Source organism: Hemiscyllium ocellatum, chromosome 5 (genome assembly GCF_020745735.1).
Source record: "Hemiscyllium ocellatum isolate sHemOce1 chromosome 5, sHemOce1.pat.X.cur, whole genome shotgun sequence".
NCBI classification, from domain to species: domain Eukaryota; kingdom Metazoa; phylum Chordata; class Chondrichthyes; order Orectolobiformes; family Hemiscylliidae; genus Hemiscyllium; species Hemiscyllium ocellatum.
The window spans coordinates 73181148-73200845 of NC_083405.1; the positions used below are offsets into that span (position 1 = coordinate 73181148).

At 42.9% G+C, this 19698-nt stretch overlaps 1 protein-coding gene across 1 annotated transcript in view; it reads right to left on the bottom strand.

The window, feature by feature from the left end:
- LOC132816073 (contactin-associated protein-like 2) overlaps nt 1–19260 on the bottom strand; it is a 1374393-nt gene extending 1355133 nt beyond the window's left edge. The window contains exon 1 of the mRNA XM_060825502.1: nt 19202–19260. Within this exon, the coding sequence (XP_060681485.1) occupies nt 19202–19250 (49 nt within the window). The 5' untranslated portion in view covers nt 19251–19260. The remainder of the gene's footprint in view (nt 1–19201) is intronic.
- Between the last annotated feature and the right edge of the window lie 438 nt (nt 19261–19698).

The following is a 19698-nucleotide window of genomic DNA, read 5'->3' on the forward strand; positions in this document are numbered from 1 at the left end:
GCACACCTTCATCAATCTACATGTAGCAAATGCATCTTTTCATGATTCAATGGGAGTGATCACCACAGAATCCTTTGGAGATGAAGTCATATCTTCACATTGGCATGTTATAGTACTACCACTCCACAACAAGCAGGATAGTCCTTGAACCAGATTTGGCAATTCACAACTGAGTATCCATGAGATGCTCTTATCCATCAGTAGAACTTTGAAGCACTATCTGTAACCTCATGTCCCACTACATCCCCCGCTTAGCCATGCCCTTCAAGCCAGATCGATACTACTTCAGTGAACAGGGCAGGATGGCATGCCAAGAGCAGCAATACGCTTATCTAATTAAAGATAAAACACAGGACAACTTACATGCCAAGCAATGGAAGCAACATACAGTAGGCAGAGCTAAGCAATCACAATCAACAGGGAAGACTTATGCACTGCAGTTCTGTCACATCTATTTCTGAATGATGATGGACCATAAAACAACTGATGAAAGAAGCTCAACAAATATCTCCATCATCAATAATTGAGGGAGCTTTACACTTCAGTGTAAAAGACCAAGCTGAAGCATTTACAAGCATCTTTAGTCAGCAATGCTAAGTGGACAAACCTTCAATGGCCTTCTGAGATGTCAGATGTCAGTCAGTCAGTTCAATTCACTCCACTTGATACAAGAAATAGGTAAAGGTACGGTATACTGCAATTGCTATCAGTAGTGACAACATTCTGGTCATAGTACCAAATACTCATGCTCCAGAACAAGCCACATACTGACGCAAGCTGTTCCAGTATAGCTACAAAATACTCATCTACTGACAATGTTGGAAAGTTGCCCATCCAATACAGGGCAGCTAATTATCACCCAATTGGTCTATTCTCCATTTTCAGCAAAGGAATTGAAGGATTGAAAGTGAATGACAGTGCTGTTAAGCTGTACTTAGCATGCTCATTGAAGCTCAGTTAAGTTCTGCCAGGCTCAACCAGCTCCTGACCTCATTAAAGGCTTGGTCCAAACATAGAACTGAACACAAGAGGGGAAGGGAGGATGACTGCCCATGAAGTCAATGCAGCATTTAACAGAGTGAATCATCAAGGATCTCTTACAAAACAAATCAATGAGCATCAGGGGAAGTTTCTCCACTGATTGAGTCATATCTCACACAAAGGAAGATTGTTGTGGTTCTTAGAGGTTAGTCAACTCAGCTCCAGGACATCTCTGCAGGAGTTCCTCAGGGTAAGTGCCCTATGGTCAACCACATTCAATTGCTTCAATAATCTTTGGTGCATAAAATCAGAAGTTAGGATGTCACACAATGTCTGGCAACATTCAAGATTCTTCAGATAGTGATGAAGTCCTCAAACAAATATAAGAGGTTCTGGCCAAAATTAAGACAGACACTGATAAAGTAGCAAGTAACATTTGTATCATACATGGGTCAAAAAAATGACCATTTCTAACAAAAGAGAATCCAACCATCAACCCTTGACATTCAATGGTATTACCATTGCCGAATCCCTCACCATCAACATCCCAGCAGTTACTATTGACGAGAAACTGAACTGGGGGACACACTACATAATTACTGTGGCTGCAAATGTAGGTCAGATACTGAGAATTTTGAAGTGAATAACTCTACCTCTTGATTCCCCAAAGCCTGTCCATCATTGACAAGCACAAGTGAAGTGTGTGATGGAATGCTCTCAAACTTCTGGACAAGTGCAATTTTGATAACATTGAAGAAGCTTGACACCATCCAATACAAAGCAATCCATTTGATAAGCATCCCATATAATAAATCAAAATTCACTACCCAGGTTTGATTCTTGCTGTATCAACTGATGGAATTTGAAATCAATTTTTAAAAATCTGGAATTAAAAATCCACTGATGACCATGAAAACATTTGGTGATTATCAGAAAAAGCTATCTGGCTCACTAATGTCCTTCAGAGAAGGCAATTTGCCATCTCATCTGGTCTGACCAACATTTGACTCCAGTGTCACTGCAATGTGGTTGACACTTTACTCCCCACAGAAATAGCTTTGCAAGCCACTCAATTCAAGGGTAGCTAGGTCTAGGCAATAAAAAAATTTCTGGCCAGTCAGTGACCCATTAGTGCATTAAAAAAAGTCTATGGGCTCTTCATTATCTAACTTGCTTGATACCTCTTCAAAGAATTCTAACAGATTTGTCAGGCATGACCTCGCCTTGACAAAATTGTACTGACTCAGCCCTATTTTACCACACACTTCCCAATTACTCCACAATCTCATTCCTCAGAGCAGAGCTGATAAAGTCACAACTAACATCTAAAACCTTACCAACAAGCGAGGTCAGGCTAACCGCTCTATAATTTCTTGTGTTCTGTTTCCTTCCCTTCTTAACATGGGTGTTACAACAGGAAAAAACAATGACTGCAGATGCTGGAAACCAGATTCTGGATTAGTGGTGCTGGAAGAGTACAACAGTTCAGGCAGCATCTGAGGAGCAGTAAAATCGACGTTTTGGGCAAAAGCCCTTCCTTAGGGCTTAATAAAACGTTGATTTTACTGCTCCTCAGATGCTGCCTGAACTGCTGTGCTCTTCCAGCACCACTAATCCAGAAATGGGTGTTACATTAGTCAATTTCCAGATCTCTGGGACCATCACAGACTCTAGTGATTCCTGAAAGTTCATCACTGACACTTCCACAATCTCTTCAGCTATTTTCTTCAGAAGTCTCAGATGTAATCTCTGCAGTCGCAGTGATTTATCCAACTTCAGACTCTTCAGCTTCCTCAGCAAATTCTCCTTCATAATGGTCACCACACTCAGCTCTGCTCCTGTCTCTCTTGAAGTTCTGGTCTGCTACTGGTGTCTTCCACCATTAAGACTGAGATAAAGTACGTGTTTGGTACCTCCACCATTTCTTTATTCCGCAATACTGCTTCTCAGCTTCATTTCCAGTGATCCAATGTCCACTCTTCCCTCTCCCAACTTTTAAATATCTAAGAACACTTTTTCAATCTACTTCTTTATTACTAGCTAAAAAAGGTTTATGTCCTCTTGTTCAGGCTTTGCCATAGAAATTTTTATTTTTGCTTTATTCTTACATTGAATGTGATCATCATGTACAAAGCCAGCAGTCATTGTTCATCTCTAACTGCCCTTGAAGTGGGAGCCTTCCCAGACCATTTTAAAGGATATTTATGAGTCAACAACATTGTAGTGTTGAGAGTTATATGGAGACCAGACCAGATAAGCACAGCAGGTTTGCTTCCCTACAGGACATTAGTGAACCAGATAGGTTTTTAAAGACAAGGTTGGGATGGCAACAGGGGTAGCACAATAGCTTAGTGGTTAGCACTCCTGCCTCACAGCACCAGGGACACAAGTTCGATTCCATCCTTTGATAACTGCGTGGAGTTTATGTTCTCCCAGCGTCTGCATGGGATTTCTCCCAGATGCTCCAGTTTCTTCCCACAGTCTAAAGGTATGCAGTTTAAATGGATTGGCCATGCTAAACTACCCCATTGTGTCCAGAGATCTGTATCCAAGGTAGGTCAGCCATGGTAAATGTAGAGTTACAGGGATAGGGTGGGGGCCAGGGTCTGGTTGTGTTGCTCTTGGGGGAAGTTGATGCAGGCTCAGTGGACTGAATGACCTCTTTCCACACTGTAGAGATACTATGATTCATTGAATGTAGTCATGTGGTTGCCACTACTGAGACTAGTTTTCAACTGCAGATTTTCTTTTTAAATTCTGCCAGAAGCTGAGATGGGATCTTTTTATTAATTCATGGGAGGTGAGCTTTGCTGGCTGGGCAGTATATATAACTAGTCCCTGAGGTGGTGGTGAGCTGCCTCTTGAAAAGCTGCAGTGCATTTAATGCAGGTAGACATTCAATAACATTGGGGAAGGAGTTCCAGGGTTTTGAACTAGTGACAGTGAATATACGACAATATATTTCCAAATCAGGATGGTGAGTGGCTTGGAGGGGAACTTGCAGATGTTGGTGCCACCATCCATCTACTGCCCTTGATCTTCAGATGGTAATGGTCCAAGATCTGGATAGTCCGGTCTGAAGAGCTTTAAAGAATGCAGGAGTTCAGCTTATCGATGGTACACACTGCTGCTACTGACCACCGATGGGGAATGAACATTTGTGGATATGGTCTTCAGCAAGTGGGTTACTTTGTCCTAGATGGTATAAGCTTCATGAGCATTGTTGGAGCTGCACTCACCTAGAAAAAGGGAGAGTATTCCAAATCATTCACGACTTTTGCCTTATGGTGGAAAGGATTTGGAAAGTCAAGAGGTGAGTTACTCACTGCAGGATTCCTAGCCTTTAACCTGCTCTCATAGCCACAGTATTGATATGGTGAGTCAAATTCAATTTCTGGTAATCGTGGGATGTTGTTAATGGGGTTTTGGTGATTGAAAATGCCATTGAATATCAATGAATGATAATTAGATTCTTTGTTGTTCGAGATGGTCATTGTTTGGCACTTGTCAGTCCGAGCCTGGATATTGTCAAGGTCTTATATGAATGCTGCCAAACATTGTGCAACCATCAGTGAATATACCCACTTTTGACCTCATGAATGGAGAGAAGTTCATTGGTGAAGATGCTGAATATGGTTGAACCTAAGACACTGTCTTGAGGATCTCTTCAGAGAAGTGCCACAGAGAGTTTTCTATTGATTTCAGCTGTCTCTAGTATTGTTAGGAATCCTTGATGCACATTGAGTCAAATGTAGCCTTTATGTCAAGGGCAGTTACTCTCACCATTTATGTGATGCCATGTTCACAAAGCATGAGCCTGGGCCTCCAGATTATCAGTCAAATGACATTGCCATTCTATCTCCTCTATAATGTGACAATATGTCCACCATAGTCTGTTTCTTCCTTTCTATATATTCGGTTGTGTATTGCATTTAAAATGTACTCCCTACGCTTTGGACCAAACTTTTGTGTAGTAATTGTCACAAGGTCAACCAGTTGGACTTCATAGGATACAAGTTCCCTGATTTGGGCTGCTAAACTAGTCCAATCAGGGAGCCCTGACAGACATATAAAAAGAACAGTGTCAGAGATTCTGATATTCTGGGTGCTGACATAGACAAGGCTGTGCCAGAGTCAAGGACTTTCCACATTTAAATAAAGGGTGACTTTGATGGAATTGTTGGCCTCTGCGGAGTTATTTCACATCATTAGTTCCTTAGTATTCAACAGAGCAACCAAATGTTTGTAGTCTCAGTTGTGAAATGAAGATCTAAAATATAGTCTTCATATTTCTTGTAAGCCATGTAGCATCTTATGCCTCTGTTTTTTAAACAACTTCATTCCTCTACATTGTTTCAGTCTAAATAACGATATGTGAGATACACCCCTGTAAAATACAGCTCCCAATCCAGTTTATGGTGCACGTGGCAACATGTTTTTGGCAGTTCTAAATAAATAATGAACCAATAATGAGTCAAGATGTCTGGTGAAATGAACTTTATTTGGTCCTTCTAAATGACATTGGTTGTCTGTGCCTGGGCTTGTCTCAGCAACTGATGTAGCACCAGTTACTTCCCTCGCACAAAATTAAATAAAAATTTATCCACTTGACCCAAAGTGTGGACGTTCTATGGTAATTCAAGGAGATGAAGATTCCTTAGTTACTTTGTTTTTGTAAGGGTCCATTCTGATCCCCTGCTGCATGCATTGTGTGCCCTTGAAACTTATTTGTTGGGTGTGAGAGCTCACATTTATAATCAATGGTAATTCCTGCTTTTAATATGCAGCAGAATCATGCTGTTTTAGTGGAGCCATCAATTAGAATGTCTTCTATATAGCAGATGATTTCCTTCAATGCCTCAAGATTACTGCAGGAAAATCCCAGGTGCAAACAGGATTCAAAAGATGTAGATGTTTAAAGTAATGTATCTCAAATGGTATAATAAAGGCTGTACACTCCTCATCCAAAGGTAATTGCCAAAAGTCACTAATCACTTCTGACTTTTACAAATTTGCATCCACAGATGTCAGTTGTGAATCCTCCTTCCGATAGCTTTATTTAACTGCATAAGATCGACATAGATTCTCACTGAGTTTGGTACCAGAATCATACCTGACCAACTTGTAGGCTTTGTTACAGATAATGTAATGCCTTACAGTAAAACGGAGTTCACCTCCTGCTTTACCTTCTGCAAAAATGAGTGAGAAACATTTCTTGGAGTAAACAAAAACATAGACTTGGCTTTTCAATGTATAATGATCTGAATAGTTGGCTAAAGCTTCTCTAGTCCTTTGAACAATTGTAAAAAATTAGCACTAAATTCTTTAAGCTTCCCTTGGCATTCCAATTCCTCCAATTTGTGAACTTACTGTAGATCTGATAAGTTCTTCTACTTAAAAGGTAACAGTCAAGATACTGCATTATGTGTAAGATTGCTGTAATTTTATTCTTTTATTATCTCAAGAGTGGCAGTCATCATGCTGTATCAACCACACCACCCCGTGGCCCAACATTTCAACTCCCCCTCCGATTCTGCCGAGGACATGGAGGTCCTGGGCCTCCTTCACCGCCGCTCCCTCACCACCAGACGCCTGGAGGAAGAATGCCTCATCTTCCGCCTTGGAACATTTCAACCCCAGGGCATCAATGTGGACTTCAACAGTTTCCTCATTTCCCCTTCCCCCACCTCACCCTAGTTCCAAACTTCCAGCTCAGCACTGTCCCCATGACCTGCCTATCTCCTTTTCCACCTATCCACTCCACCCTCCTCACTGACCTATCACCTTCATCCCCTCCCCCACTCACCCATTGTACTCTATGCTACTTTCTTCCCACCCCCACCCTCCTCTAGCTTATCTTTCTATGCTTCAGGCTCACTGCCTTTGTTCCTGATGAAGGGCTTTTGCCCGAAACGTAGATTTCGCTGCTCCTTGGATGCTGCCTGAACTGCTGTGCTCTTCCAGCACCACTAATCCGGAATCTGTTTTCCAGCATCTGCAGTCATTGTTTTTACCTCATTGTTTTTAACCCTACTGTGAATCCTCTTGCAAGGATGACTGCCTTGAAGAAGTTTTCCTCCTCTCTCTACAAGAATCTCAGGAGTCCCTCTCCCACTGCAACTCCCAGATCATTTCCTCTGCCCTGAAGCTCTTCAACCATGTCGTGAAACAAACTCGCTACCACAGCCACATTTGCTTCTCAGTGCCTGCCTCCGTAACCAACTCATCCCACACGGACTCTGGACCACCTTTAAACCAGCAGAGCTCGGACCCGAACAGGACAAGCAGTACAGACTACAGATTCAAAAACACCAGCAACAGTTCTCCTTCAAGATCCTCCGCTCCACGCTTGCAGCAATGCGCCAGCACCTAACCTCTTTACAGTCAGCCCTGCCTGAGCTGAGGGCCACACTCTCTCAGAATTGCAAAGGACCCACTCTGTACTACATCCTCAGGAGAATTCATACAGTATTTCAATTCCATCTCAAACATCAAAAACTGTAAGTACAACAAACCTTTATCTACCCACCTCCATAACCAGCGCTCCTCAAACATTCCAGAAGATTCCCCTGGCCTCGGAAACTACTCAGACGCCATTAGCCATGCGGCTAATGCAGCTGCCACCCCACGCTGATTGACGATGTCACTTACGCCCCCATCATGGCCACTCCCACAACCACTTCCACCCCTCACAATTCCTCATGCATCACACGTGACATCACTTCTGCCCCTCACATCATCGCTGATGTCACACGCTCAGTGACTTCCGCCACCCCTACTGCCGTGGTCACCACCACTTCCACCCCCACCAGCTCCACTCACTTGCATTCTGCTGACACCCCCCCCACAGACCCCACTGTCACTATCCCCACCCCCCAGAACCCCGAGGGGAACACTACCCCTGCTCATGACTCCACCCCCATTCCCCCCACCATCACACCCACTCCAGTTACAGGTTCCGCCCTCACTCCCAGCTCCACACCCACACCGGATCCCAGCTCCCATCCCTGCCGAGTTTTCACCAACCCCAGACCTCCCCCTCACTGAGGATGAACGATCAGTCCTCAGCAAAGGACACACCTTCATCCCCCTCCGTCCACGCATCAATGAATTTAATACAGGCCGTGATGTTGAACAATTCTTCCATCGCCTCTGCCTCCAAGCTTACTTTCACAATCAGGATTCTCGCCCACCTCCCGAGGACCCATTCACCCACCTCCAACGCACTGCATCCAGCTGGACACCCCGGGCTGGCCTATTACCTGCCCTCGACCTCTTAATTTCCAACTGCCACCAAGACATTAACCGCCTCAATTTGTTTTCCCCACCTCCTCCAATCCTACCTCTCACCCTCACAACGCGCAGCACTCCAATCCCTCTGCTCCAATCCCAACCTCACCATCAAGCCAGCGGATAAAGGGGGCGCAGTGATAGTCTGGCGCACTGACCTCTACACCGCTGAAGCCAAACGCCAACTCGAGGACATCTCTTCCTACTGCCCGATCGACCATGACCCCACCCCCCATCACCAAACCATCATCTCCCAGACCATACAGAACCTCATCACCTCAGGAGATCTCCCACCCACAGCTTCCAACCTCATAGTCCGGGAACCCCGCACTGCCCGGTTCTACCTCCTTCCCAAGATCCACAAGCCTGAACACCCTGGCTGACCCATTGTCTCAGCCTGCTCCTGCCCCACTGAACTCATCTCTACCTACCTCGACACTATCCTATTCTCCCAGGCCATGAACTCCCCACATACGTTCGAGACATCACCCACGCTCTCCATCTCCTCCAAGACTTCCGTTTCCCCAGCCCCCAATGCCTCATCTTCACTATGGATATCCAATCCCTCTACACATACATCCACCATGACCAGGGCCTCCAAGCCCTCCATTTTTTTCCTCTCCAGATGGCCCCAACAGTACCCTTCCACCGACACTCTCATTCGTTTGGTCGAACTGGTCCTAACCCTTAACAATTTCTCCTTTGAATCCTCCCACTTCCTCTAGATCGAAGGGGTAGCCATGGGCACACGTATGGGCCCCAGCTATGTCTGTCTCTTTGTTGCCTATGTAGAACAGTTGATCTTCCGTAATTACACCAGAACCACTCCCCACCTCTTCCTCCGCTACATTGATGACTGCATTGGCGCCACCTCGTGCTCCCGTGAGGAGGCTGAGCAATTCATCAACTTCACCAACACATTCCACCCTAACCTTAAATTTACCTGGACCATCTCTGACACCTCCCTCCTCTTCCTGGACTTCTCCATCTCCATTAATGACGACCGACTTGACACTGACATTTTTTACAAACCCACCGATTCTCACAGCTACCTGGATTACAACTCTTCCCACCCTACCTTTTGCAAAAATGCCATCCCGTATTCCCAATTCCTCCGCCTCCGCCGTATCTGCTCCCAGGAGGACCAGTTCCACCATAGAACACACCAGATGGCTTCTTTCTTTAGAGACTGCAATTTCCCTTCCCACGTGGTTAAAGATGCCCTCCAACACATCTCATCCACATCCCGCACCTCCACCCTCAGACCCCACCACTCCAACCGTAACAAGGACGGAACGCCCCTGGTGCTCACCTTCCACCCTACCAACCTTCGCATAAACCAAATCATCCGCCGACATTTCTGCCACCTCCAAAAAGACCCCACCACCAGGGATATATTTCCCTCCCCACCCCTTTCCGCCTTCCATAAAGACCATTCCCGCCGTGACTACCTGGTCAGGTCCACACCCCCTACAATCCACCCTCCCATCCTGGCACTTTCCCCTGCCACTGCAGGAACTGTAAAACCTGTGCCCACACCTCCTCCCTCACCTCTATCCAAGGCCTTAAAGGAGCCTTCCACATACATCAAAGTTTTACCTGCACATCCACTAATATCATTTATTGTATCCGTTGCTCCCGATGCGGTCTTCTCTACATTGGGGAGACTGGGCGCCTCCTAGCAGAGCGCTTTAGGGAACATCTCCGGGACACCCGCACCAATCAACCACACCGCTCCGTGGCCCAACATTTCAACTCCCCCTCCCACTCAGCCGAGGACATGGAGGTCCTGGGCCTCCTTCACCGCCGCTCCCTCACCACCAGACGCCTGGAGGAAGAACGCCTCATCTTCCGCCTTGGAACATTTCAACCCCAGGGCATCAAAGTGGACTTCAACAGCTTCCTAATTTCCCCTTCCCCCACCTCATCCTAGTTTCAAACTTCCAGCTCAGCACTGTCCCCATGACTTGTCCAGACTTGTCCTACCTACTTTTCCACCTATTCACTCCACCCTCTCCTCCCTGACCTATCACCTTCATTCCCTCCCCCACTCACCCATTGTACTCTATGCTACTTTCTCCCCACCCGTACCCTCCTCTAGCTTATCTCTCTACGCTTCAGGCTCACTGCCTTTGTTCCTGATGAAGGGCTTTTGCCCGAAACGTCAATTTCGCTGCTCCTTGGATGCTGCCTGAACTGCTGTACTCTTCCAGCACCACTAACCCAGATGCTGTAAACAAGGCTCTGTGTCAGAAATAACCAGAAGTCCAGCTCCAACACCAAATGTCCATCAATTAAAATTCCTGCAGTCCAACAGCTTCCCACTCGCCTACGTTTTGCATCTCTTTGTTAATAAAATCTGCAATCTCTTGGATTTTGCTTCCACGTTTGTGGATTTTTCTTTTAGTTTCTGAACTGGGAGTTTCTTACTGTGACATTTTGCTTTAAAACAGACCTTATCTTAGCAGGAATGATGTTCTGCATTTTTACTGGTGCAATCTCCAAGCCAGTGCAGCATTTTCCCTTTACATTTAAAACATTAGTTCCCTTTTTAAGTGAGCACAGCACTTATTGCCCATCCTAAAATGCCTGTTGCTGCTTCATCAATAACCTTCCATCCATTATAAGGTCTGAAGTGGGGAGGCTCGCTGATGACTGCACAATGTTCAGAACTATTTGCATCTCCTCAGATACTGAAGGAATCTATGCCCACACACAGAATGACCTGGAAAACATCCAGGTTTGGGTCGATAAGTAGCAAGGAGAAAGTGAGGCCTGCAGATGCTGGAGATCAGAGTCGAAGAGTGTGGTGCTGGAAAAGCACAGGCAGTCAGGCAGCATCTGAGGAGCAGGAAAGTAAACATTTTGAGCACAAGCTCTTCATCAGGAATGACGGAGTGGCCCAAGGGGGCTGAGAGATAAATGGGAGGAGCGTGGGGCTGAGGGGTAGGTAGCCAGGAGTGTGATATGTAGATGGTGGTGGGAGGAAAGGCGATAGGTCAGAGTGGAGGGTGGAGCGGATAGGTGGAAAGGAATATAGACAGCTAGGACAGTTCAAGAGGGAGGTGCTGAGTTGGAACATTGGTGGGGGAATTGGGATTAAGGGATGGCACTTATATAGGAGGCAGGGTGGGAGGTGTAGTCAGTAGGTTTGAAGTAAATGCCAGTGTTGAGTCAGTTGCCAGAAATGGAGATGGAGAGGTCCAGGAAGGGAAGGCAGGTGACCAAGATTGTCCAGGTGAACTTGAGCTAAAAAATGTGTTGCTGGAAAGCGCAGCAGGTCAGGCAGCATCCAAAGAGCAGGAGAATCGACGTTTCAGGCATGAGCCCTTCTTCAGGAATGAGGAAAGTATGTCCAGCAGGCTAAGATAAAAGGTAGGGAGGAGGGACTTGGGGGAGGGGCATTGGAAATGCGATTGGTGGAAGGAGGTCAAGGTGAGGGTGATAGGCCGGAGTGGCGGCGGGGGCGGAGAGATCAAGAAGAAGATTGCAGGTTAGGAAGGTGGTGCTGAGTTCAAGGGATTTGACTGAGACGAGGTGGGGGGAGGGGAAATAAGGAAACTGGAGAAATCTAGGTTCATCCCATGTGGTTGGAGGGTTCCGAGGTGGAAGATGAGACGCTCTTCCTCCAGCCTTCGTGTTACCATAGTCTGGCGATGGAGGAGTCCAAGGACCTGCACGTCCTTGGTGAAGTGGGTGGGGGAGCTGAAGTGTTGAGCCACGGGGTGGTTGGGTTGGTTGGTCCGGGTGTCCCAGAGGTGTTCTCTGAAATGTTCCGCAAGTAGGTGGCCTGTCTCCCCAATATAGAGGAGGCCACATCGGGTGCAGCAGATGCAGCAAATGATGTGTGTGGAGGTGCGGGTGAATTTGTGGTGGATATGGAAGGATCCCTTGGGGCCTTGGAGGGAAGTAAGGGGGGAGGTGTGGGAGAAGTTTTGCATTTCTTGCCATTGCAGGGGAAGGTGCCGGGAATGGAGGTTGGGTAGGTGGGGGATGTGGACCTGACGAGGGAGTCACCTCCATCCCCCATCATGAAGGACTCAAAGCCCTCCGCTTCTTCCTTTCCCGCCGTACCAACCAGTACCCTTCCACTGACACCCTCCTTTGACTGACTGAACTGGTCCTCACCCTGAACAACTTCTCTTTCCAATCCTCCCACTTCCTCCAAACCAAAGGAGTAGCCATGGGCACCCGCATGGGCCCCAGCTATGCCTGCCTCTTTGTAAAGGCAAAAGATGCAATACTGTCCATTTGCCAAAGATCCAAAAACACTCAAGCAACTTGACACTATCCAGGACAAAGCATCTTGCTTATTTCGCACCCTGTTCATCCTTTTTAACGTTCCTCCCTTCACCAGCATTTCACAGTGATAGGAATGTATACTATCTACAAGACACCCTGTATTATCTCACTAATGATTTGGGGATGTCGGTGTTGGACTGGGGTGTACAAAGTTAAAAATCACACAACACCAGGTTATAGTCCAACAGCTTTAATTGGAAGCACACTAGTGTGCTTCCAATTAAACCTGTTGGACTATAACCTGGTGTTGTGTAATTTTTAACTTATCTCACTGAGGCTTCTTTGGTCGTATCTACAAATCTTGTGACCTCTACCATCTTGAAGGAAAAGAGCAGCAGAGGCATAAGAACACTGCCTGCAATTCACACACAACACTAATTTGAAAACAAGAGACTGTTCTTTCATTGTCGCCTAGTCAAAATCTTGGAATTCATTTTCTAACAGCACTGTGGGATTCCCACATTCCAAGCACTGCAGCAGTTCAAGAAAGGATTTCACTACCACATCCTCCAGGACATTTGGGAATGGACAATAAATGCTGGGCTCAACAACAATACCCACATCTTATGAATGAAAACAAAAGCACAGTATTCTGTTTTATGTAGGTAAAAGTAATATATACATTGCACCCTTTTTTATTGGAAATAAAAGGAAGCATAGAGACTCTAGGATTTCTGCAGTATTTCCATGACAATACCATAACTAGTCAGAGTCTTCCTGCCAAATCTGAGAACTGATGTTGATAATTAATTATTCCTGCTGCATCTCTATGCCAATGATGGCGTAACTTATCAACATCCTATTATTTTGTATTCATTGACATCTCTTTTCAAGACTGTTGCTGTCTCTTGGTCCAGGTAAGCACAAGACAAAAAACTTTTACTTTGTGTTTCCCTTTAGCAATGCTTAAGTTCCTTACTCCCAAGTAATTCATGTCTTATCCAAGACAGCACAATGATTTAGTCCCACATCAATTCTTCTTTTAAATTAGCATGTTTACCATTTTCTGCCAGCTGATCTAAGTTATTAATAAAAGAGTCAACATACTCTCTCACTCATTAAGTGGACCAATTAAATTTCATTCAGTCAATAATAATAATTCTCAAAAGACTGAAGATAATATTGAATGCTTTAACTGCTCTGTCATATGAAGCTACATCCTCATTAATCCTTTGCTAAACATGAAATATCTGTGCTACCGTCTGTGGTGTAGGGAAGAGTATTGACCTATCTACTCCTGATGCAGTACCTTGTAAATTTGCAATAGCTGTATAGCCATTGTTCATCATGATTTGAGCCTGCAATGTGCTTGAAGTACTCTAGTAGGGGCAATGTCTGATAGGGATCCAAACGGCTTTCATTTGGAGGGGAAGTATCATACAGAACAACAAAGATGAGTGGTTGCACTGCCTCACTGGGCATTTTCCCTTTTTGTAGATGTGATGTTTAGCTTTCCTGGAGGATTGCCTTTGGGTCCAAATAAGGCCACTCTCCTTTAGTGAATCTATTCCAGAGCGAATTGTAACTCTTCAATTTCAAAGAAATGCTTTTTATGCCCATGTCACCACCACTACAATGTTCCTTTTTATCAGACCAGTCACAGCTCTTTGAGAGCATCATTCTCACTCAACTTTGCTTTAAAACAGTTTCCTGTACAGGTCCTTCCCTTTGACAGCAGGCCTCCTATCACAAGTCATTGTCCAATTTCCCCAACATTATGTGTGCCTGCAGCTTGGGGATGCTCAGATTGAAAACTGCTGGGACTGTAACATGGAAACTTTTAAGTCAGCAGTCTCCTTTGCTGCTTTTCTATGGTCTAACTATTATGTGCTTACTCTATGGTCTGCCCACCTTTCCCAATGAAGCTGCTGCTATCCAGCAGGTACAGAAATTTGCTGAGCTCACGGTTAATCTTCCATCAGATCTAATGTCGTGATTCATCTGCTCAGCTGTGCTTCATAAGAATTCCATATATTTAATCTAATATCAGTATGAAGCAGTGAGCCAACGCAATCTCTGCTCATCGCCCCTGTAAATTCACTATGAAAACCGTTAAGTGCAACATTATTACAAAATAGCATCAGCTGTTATCTTCCTCATTCTCAAGATGTCATCATTCCTAGTCTCAGCTTTATTTCAAACATCTGTCTCCTCTTGTCTCTTGTATTCTGACAGTATAGTTGTTAGATTGCCAAGAGAGAAAGCTGAGCTTTATCCTTTTTTTTCTCTAACTCAAACCAACTTCACAAAGAAACATGTTCCACACTATTTTATTCTATTCCGTCATTTTGACCTAAAGGTTTTTGTTCCATTAACTTTGTTGAATCTTCTGATGTCTGTGCTCCAGTAAGGCCTTGGTCTCTCGCTGATTGTCTAGCTGTTACCTATGCCAGATGATCCTCAACTAAGCAAAAGCATCTAATCTTCCCCTTTCACAATCTTTCTTGGCTATTCATTTTTAAATCATTATTCCTTGGAGCTGTCCTTCTTTCTTTTTCATACAAGCTGAAAACCTGCCAACCAACAACTGTATCGCTGTGTCGAAATTAAGATGCATCACAGTATCTCTTCTTTCAACTCATTTTCATTTCAAGGCACTAAAACTGTAGCTCATGGTAATGGTTTTGGATTTCTCCCAATGCTTTTATGGAGAGGCAGTTTCCTGAAGTAGATCAAGTCTCTTCAGAACTGAAGCCTGAACTCCTAGGCATATCCTTTATTAAAACATAATGGAACAAAGACCACATGGGATAGCCACCATATTCTTCCAATATGAAGTAAATACCAATACTGTTAGATAATTATTCTCAAGTTAAACATAATAGTCAGACTTAATTACTGCTAAGATAATTAAGCAGAGGTAGAAAGACAATAAGTTAATGTTGTATGAATAAAAATTCCATTATGTTTCAATGTTATTCCATAATCAAAGAACATGTTTGCGATTTGTAGACAGTGGATTCTGGACTCTACTTCTTAAGAAAATTTCTTAAGAAAGGCTTGTCTCCCTTTCGACTCAAGCTAATTGAAAGACATATCATTACTTAACATTTACAAATCATACATAAAATATGTTGCTGAATCGTTCAGAAGATTAAATCCTTCATCTCCTCATTTATGTTACCTTCAGGTGTATAAGGCCCAAACACAGGATCACATGTTCAAGACTTCCTGATTGCTTTTATCCTGTATAAACTATTGAGCCTGGCTAATATGGCACATAGATATTTTGGCAACCAAATTTATGACAGTCAGCATCATATCAACTGCAATCTGCAGAATAACACTTCTTGAAGGTATTAAGACATAGATTTTAATAGTCATTAAAATGCCCTTCAGTCCACCTAGTCCATGCTGACCATGTTCCCAAACCTAATTAGTCCCACATAATATGGCACATATCCCTCCAAACCTTTCCCATTCATTACTTACACAAATATATTTTAAATGTTGCAATTGTATCTGCACTGTACCTTCCTCTGCCTGTTCATTCCACATATGAACCATGTGTAAAACATTTGCCCTTCATCCTTTTTAAATCTGTTTCCTCTCACCTTAAAAATATCTTCCCTAGTTTTGAACTCCCTCACCTGAGGGAAAAAAAACATTTATTATTCACCTTGTTCATGCCCCTCATGATTGTATAAGGTCACCCCTCTACCTCCTATGCTCCAGTGAAAAAAGTCTCAGCCTATCCAACCGACCTCAAATCTTCCATTCCTGGCAACATCCAGGTAATTCTTTTCTGAGCTCTTTCCAGTTTTATATCCTTCCTATAGCAGGGCAACCAGAACTGTACACACTATTCCAGAAGAGACCTCACTAACATCTTGCACAATCTCAACATGATATGCCAACTCCTGCACTCAAAGATCTGAGCAATGAAGGCAAGTGTGCTAAATGCTTTCTTAACCACCTTGTTTACCTGTGATGGAAATTTCAAAAGAATTATGCACCTGATTCCCTGGGTCTCTGTGTTCTACAACTCTACCCAGAGTCCTACCATTAATTGTACAAGTCCTGCCCTTGTTTCTTTTACCAGAATGTAATACCTCACATTTATCCAAAATAAACTCCATCTGCTACTAATAGCACAGACAACATTCACTCGAATAACACTGTCCTGGTATGGTCTTTTCCATTCTGGCTATCTAATGTAGTCTCATATTCCTGATATTCCCTTGTATTCTGTAATAGTCTTCTTTTTCGAATAGTGAATCAATGTCTTTCTTAATGGTGGTTTCCAATGTCTTGTTATAAAAGAAGTTTCCATTATTAATCTACCATTTCTACTGATTTGTCATTTAGTGAGAATTGACTTTTAGTCTCTATTCTCTCAAAACATTTCATAATTTTTTTAAAACTCCCCAAACCCTCCTAAACCTTTTGTGTACAATGAAATAATATGTTTTCTTCAAGCTTCCTAATATGAGTCACTGATTCCTCACAAAACTCCCACGAACATTCATAACTTTCTTAACTGGGCTACAGCAATCTTATGATGGGATAGCTAGATGAATAACCAGTACATCAACAATGGCATTACCAATATATTTTAGGAACTAATATGGAACCCTTGCTTTAACTCAATTTATTGTGTGTTAAACACATTAAAACATTGGTGTTTTCACTGTGCTTTCAAACTATGCTCATGCCATAAGGATCTATATATATGCATTTCCCGATCACTTTGTACCTCCACCAAAGAAATGTTTAATCCAAAATGTACTCTCTCTGTATTCAGTGGAATCTGCAATTTATACACTTCTGAATTCTTCTTTATGCTCCAAATCCCCAATCTGCCTTCAACAAACTCAATATCATTTCTCTTGTGGCTCTGTCCAAATTGTGCTTCGATTTCTTTTAGGCCTCTCCAGATTGCTTTTGGGCAAATTATTTATTCCAATATAGAGAACTACCACAGGCATTTTTCAACTCCCTTCAATAAATAGTCTATCACCACTTTAGCAAACACAGCTTAGCTCCAGTAATAACACATTCCACCTCATTATTTACTCAATTTACCTTATAAATTACTGTCTCTGCTGCTTATGGAGTCATCATTTATAAACCTTGTTTTGGTTGATCATAGTGCCCTCTTTTATGTTGTTTTTCATAATTAGATAGTCATTGAAAAAATATCTGCAGAAATATTTCACTGTGCTTTCGAACTATGCTCATGCCGTAAGGATCTATATATATGCCTTTCCCAATCACTTTGTACCTCCACCTTAGTTCCTCTTGTAAACAACAGAAAATAGAAAATGTTCTAACAGCCTCCTGTGTTTCTTGAATATCTCATTAGATGCCGTGGCTTTTCTTCATAGAATAGAATCATAGAATCCCACAAGTATGGAAAGAGGCCATTCAGCCCAATGAGTCTGAACTGACAATCCAAACAGCATGCCATCCACATCCAGCAACTCACTCTCTCTTTGTAACTCTGCATTTAGCATGGCCAATCCAACTAAACTGCATATCTTTGGACTGTTGGGGGGAAGTCAGAGCACTCAGCAGAAATCCATACAAGCATGGGGAGAATGTGCAAACTCCACACAGTCTCCCAAGGCTGGAATTGAACATTGCTTCCTTGCACTGAGACAGCAGTGCTAATCACTGAACTACAGTGCCACGCTGAAACAAGTTTGAAACAAGTAAAAATTTAAACAATTGTCTCGGAATGAACCAATGTAATATCTGCTGACAAACCTGTACTGGTTTCCTTTCTTTCAGCTTAATACAGTAATGTTGAAGTCACATTCTTTGACTTTTGCCAGGACTCATAACTCTGATCTTGTATCGAAATATCATTTCAGCTTTAGTGAGCAGTCAAAGAATGATTTTATTTTATATAAATTCTGCAATCATGTTCTGATATGGATGAAATTCAGCTCTTTGTCCAACATTTCCTCATCCCAACAGCAAATTAACTTTGCCATGCTAATGTTCACTTTTGAATATTTCCACAGTCTCCCCATGCTATTTGTTTAGCTTTGTATACCCATTGGCAAATTGCTCAAAACTTAAGTTACACCTTGTCACTTGAAATCCTTCTACCTTATTATCTGCTTTCAAATATCCATTAAATTTTTATCATCCAATGTGCTTCCTTGCACTGTGAGACAACAGTGTTAATCACTGAACTACAGTGCCATGCTGAAACAAATGTGAAACGAATAAAAATTTAAACAATTGCCACTAGTCCCACTAATTCTTCTTATTTTCCTCTCTTCTCTCCTGCTTGGCATATACCTATCGGATCTGCTTAATGTAAAACACTGAGACCCTTCCTGCATGATAAAACACTCTTGTTCCCTTAGATTATCAAAAGAAAAGATAAATAATTTGCAATATGCATGAACTGAAAGAAGTAATTAATTGAATTTCACTTTCAATTAAGCTTCTGACCACCTCTTGAACCATGGCTCAATCGTAGCTTCATTATTCTTTTGTTTTCTGTCATGTCCTGTCTTGTGTGTAGCAATTTGGGACATTTACCACACAAAAGAACTACATAAAAACAAGTTGCTACTCACTCCAACTGAAGAAAGCAGCTCATTACAATATTAATAATTGACAATAGAAAAATGAATCAATTTCCTGTGAGGATTGTTTCAAAAGCTCTTACCTCCTCTCTTGTTCAGTTTAGCATAGCCAGGTACGTAGCTGCCTGACATCACAGATGAGCTACTGAAGGAAGAGTGGGGAAGTGCGACGATCAGTGGCTCATCGCATTTCTCTGAAAAAAATAAAGACAACGATTTACTTGGTATCATTTTGATAAGATTACAAGTGGACAGTGAAAATATAGATTTCATTCCAGAATGGTAAATTTATATAAATAATTGTTATTTATTCAAATCAGTGCTCCCGAACTGTTCATTTGTTGCACAAGTTGATTGCACTGCTGCAAACATGACAAAGCAAGTTAAAAATACAACTCCATAACCAGGAGGAAACATGGTTGAAATATGGACCAATGAAACAGCATTACAAAGATGGTTAAAGCTTCCTTGTTCATTTTTAAAACTCTTCTCAATACTAATAAAAAGCATTTTAGACCTGGGAAAATAAATTCAAATACTAAGTATTTCAATCCCAAGACAAAATTTGATTTTTTTTCTC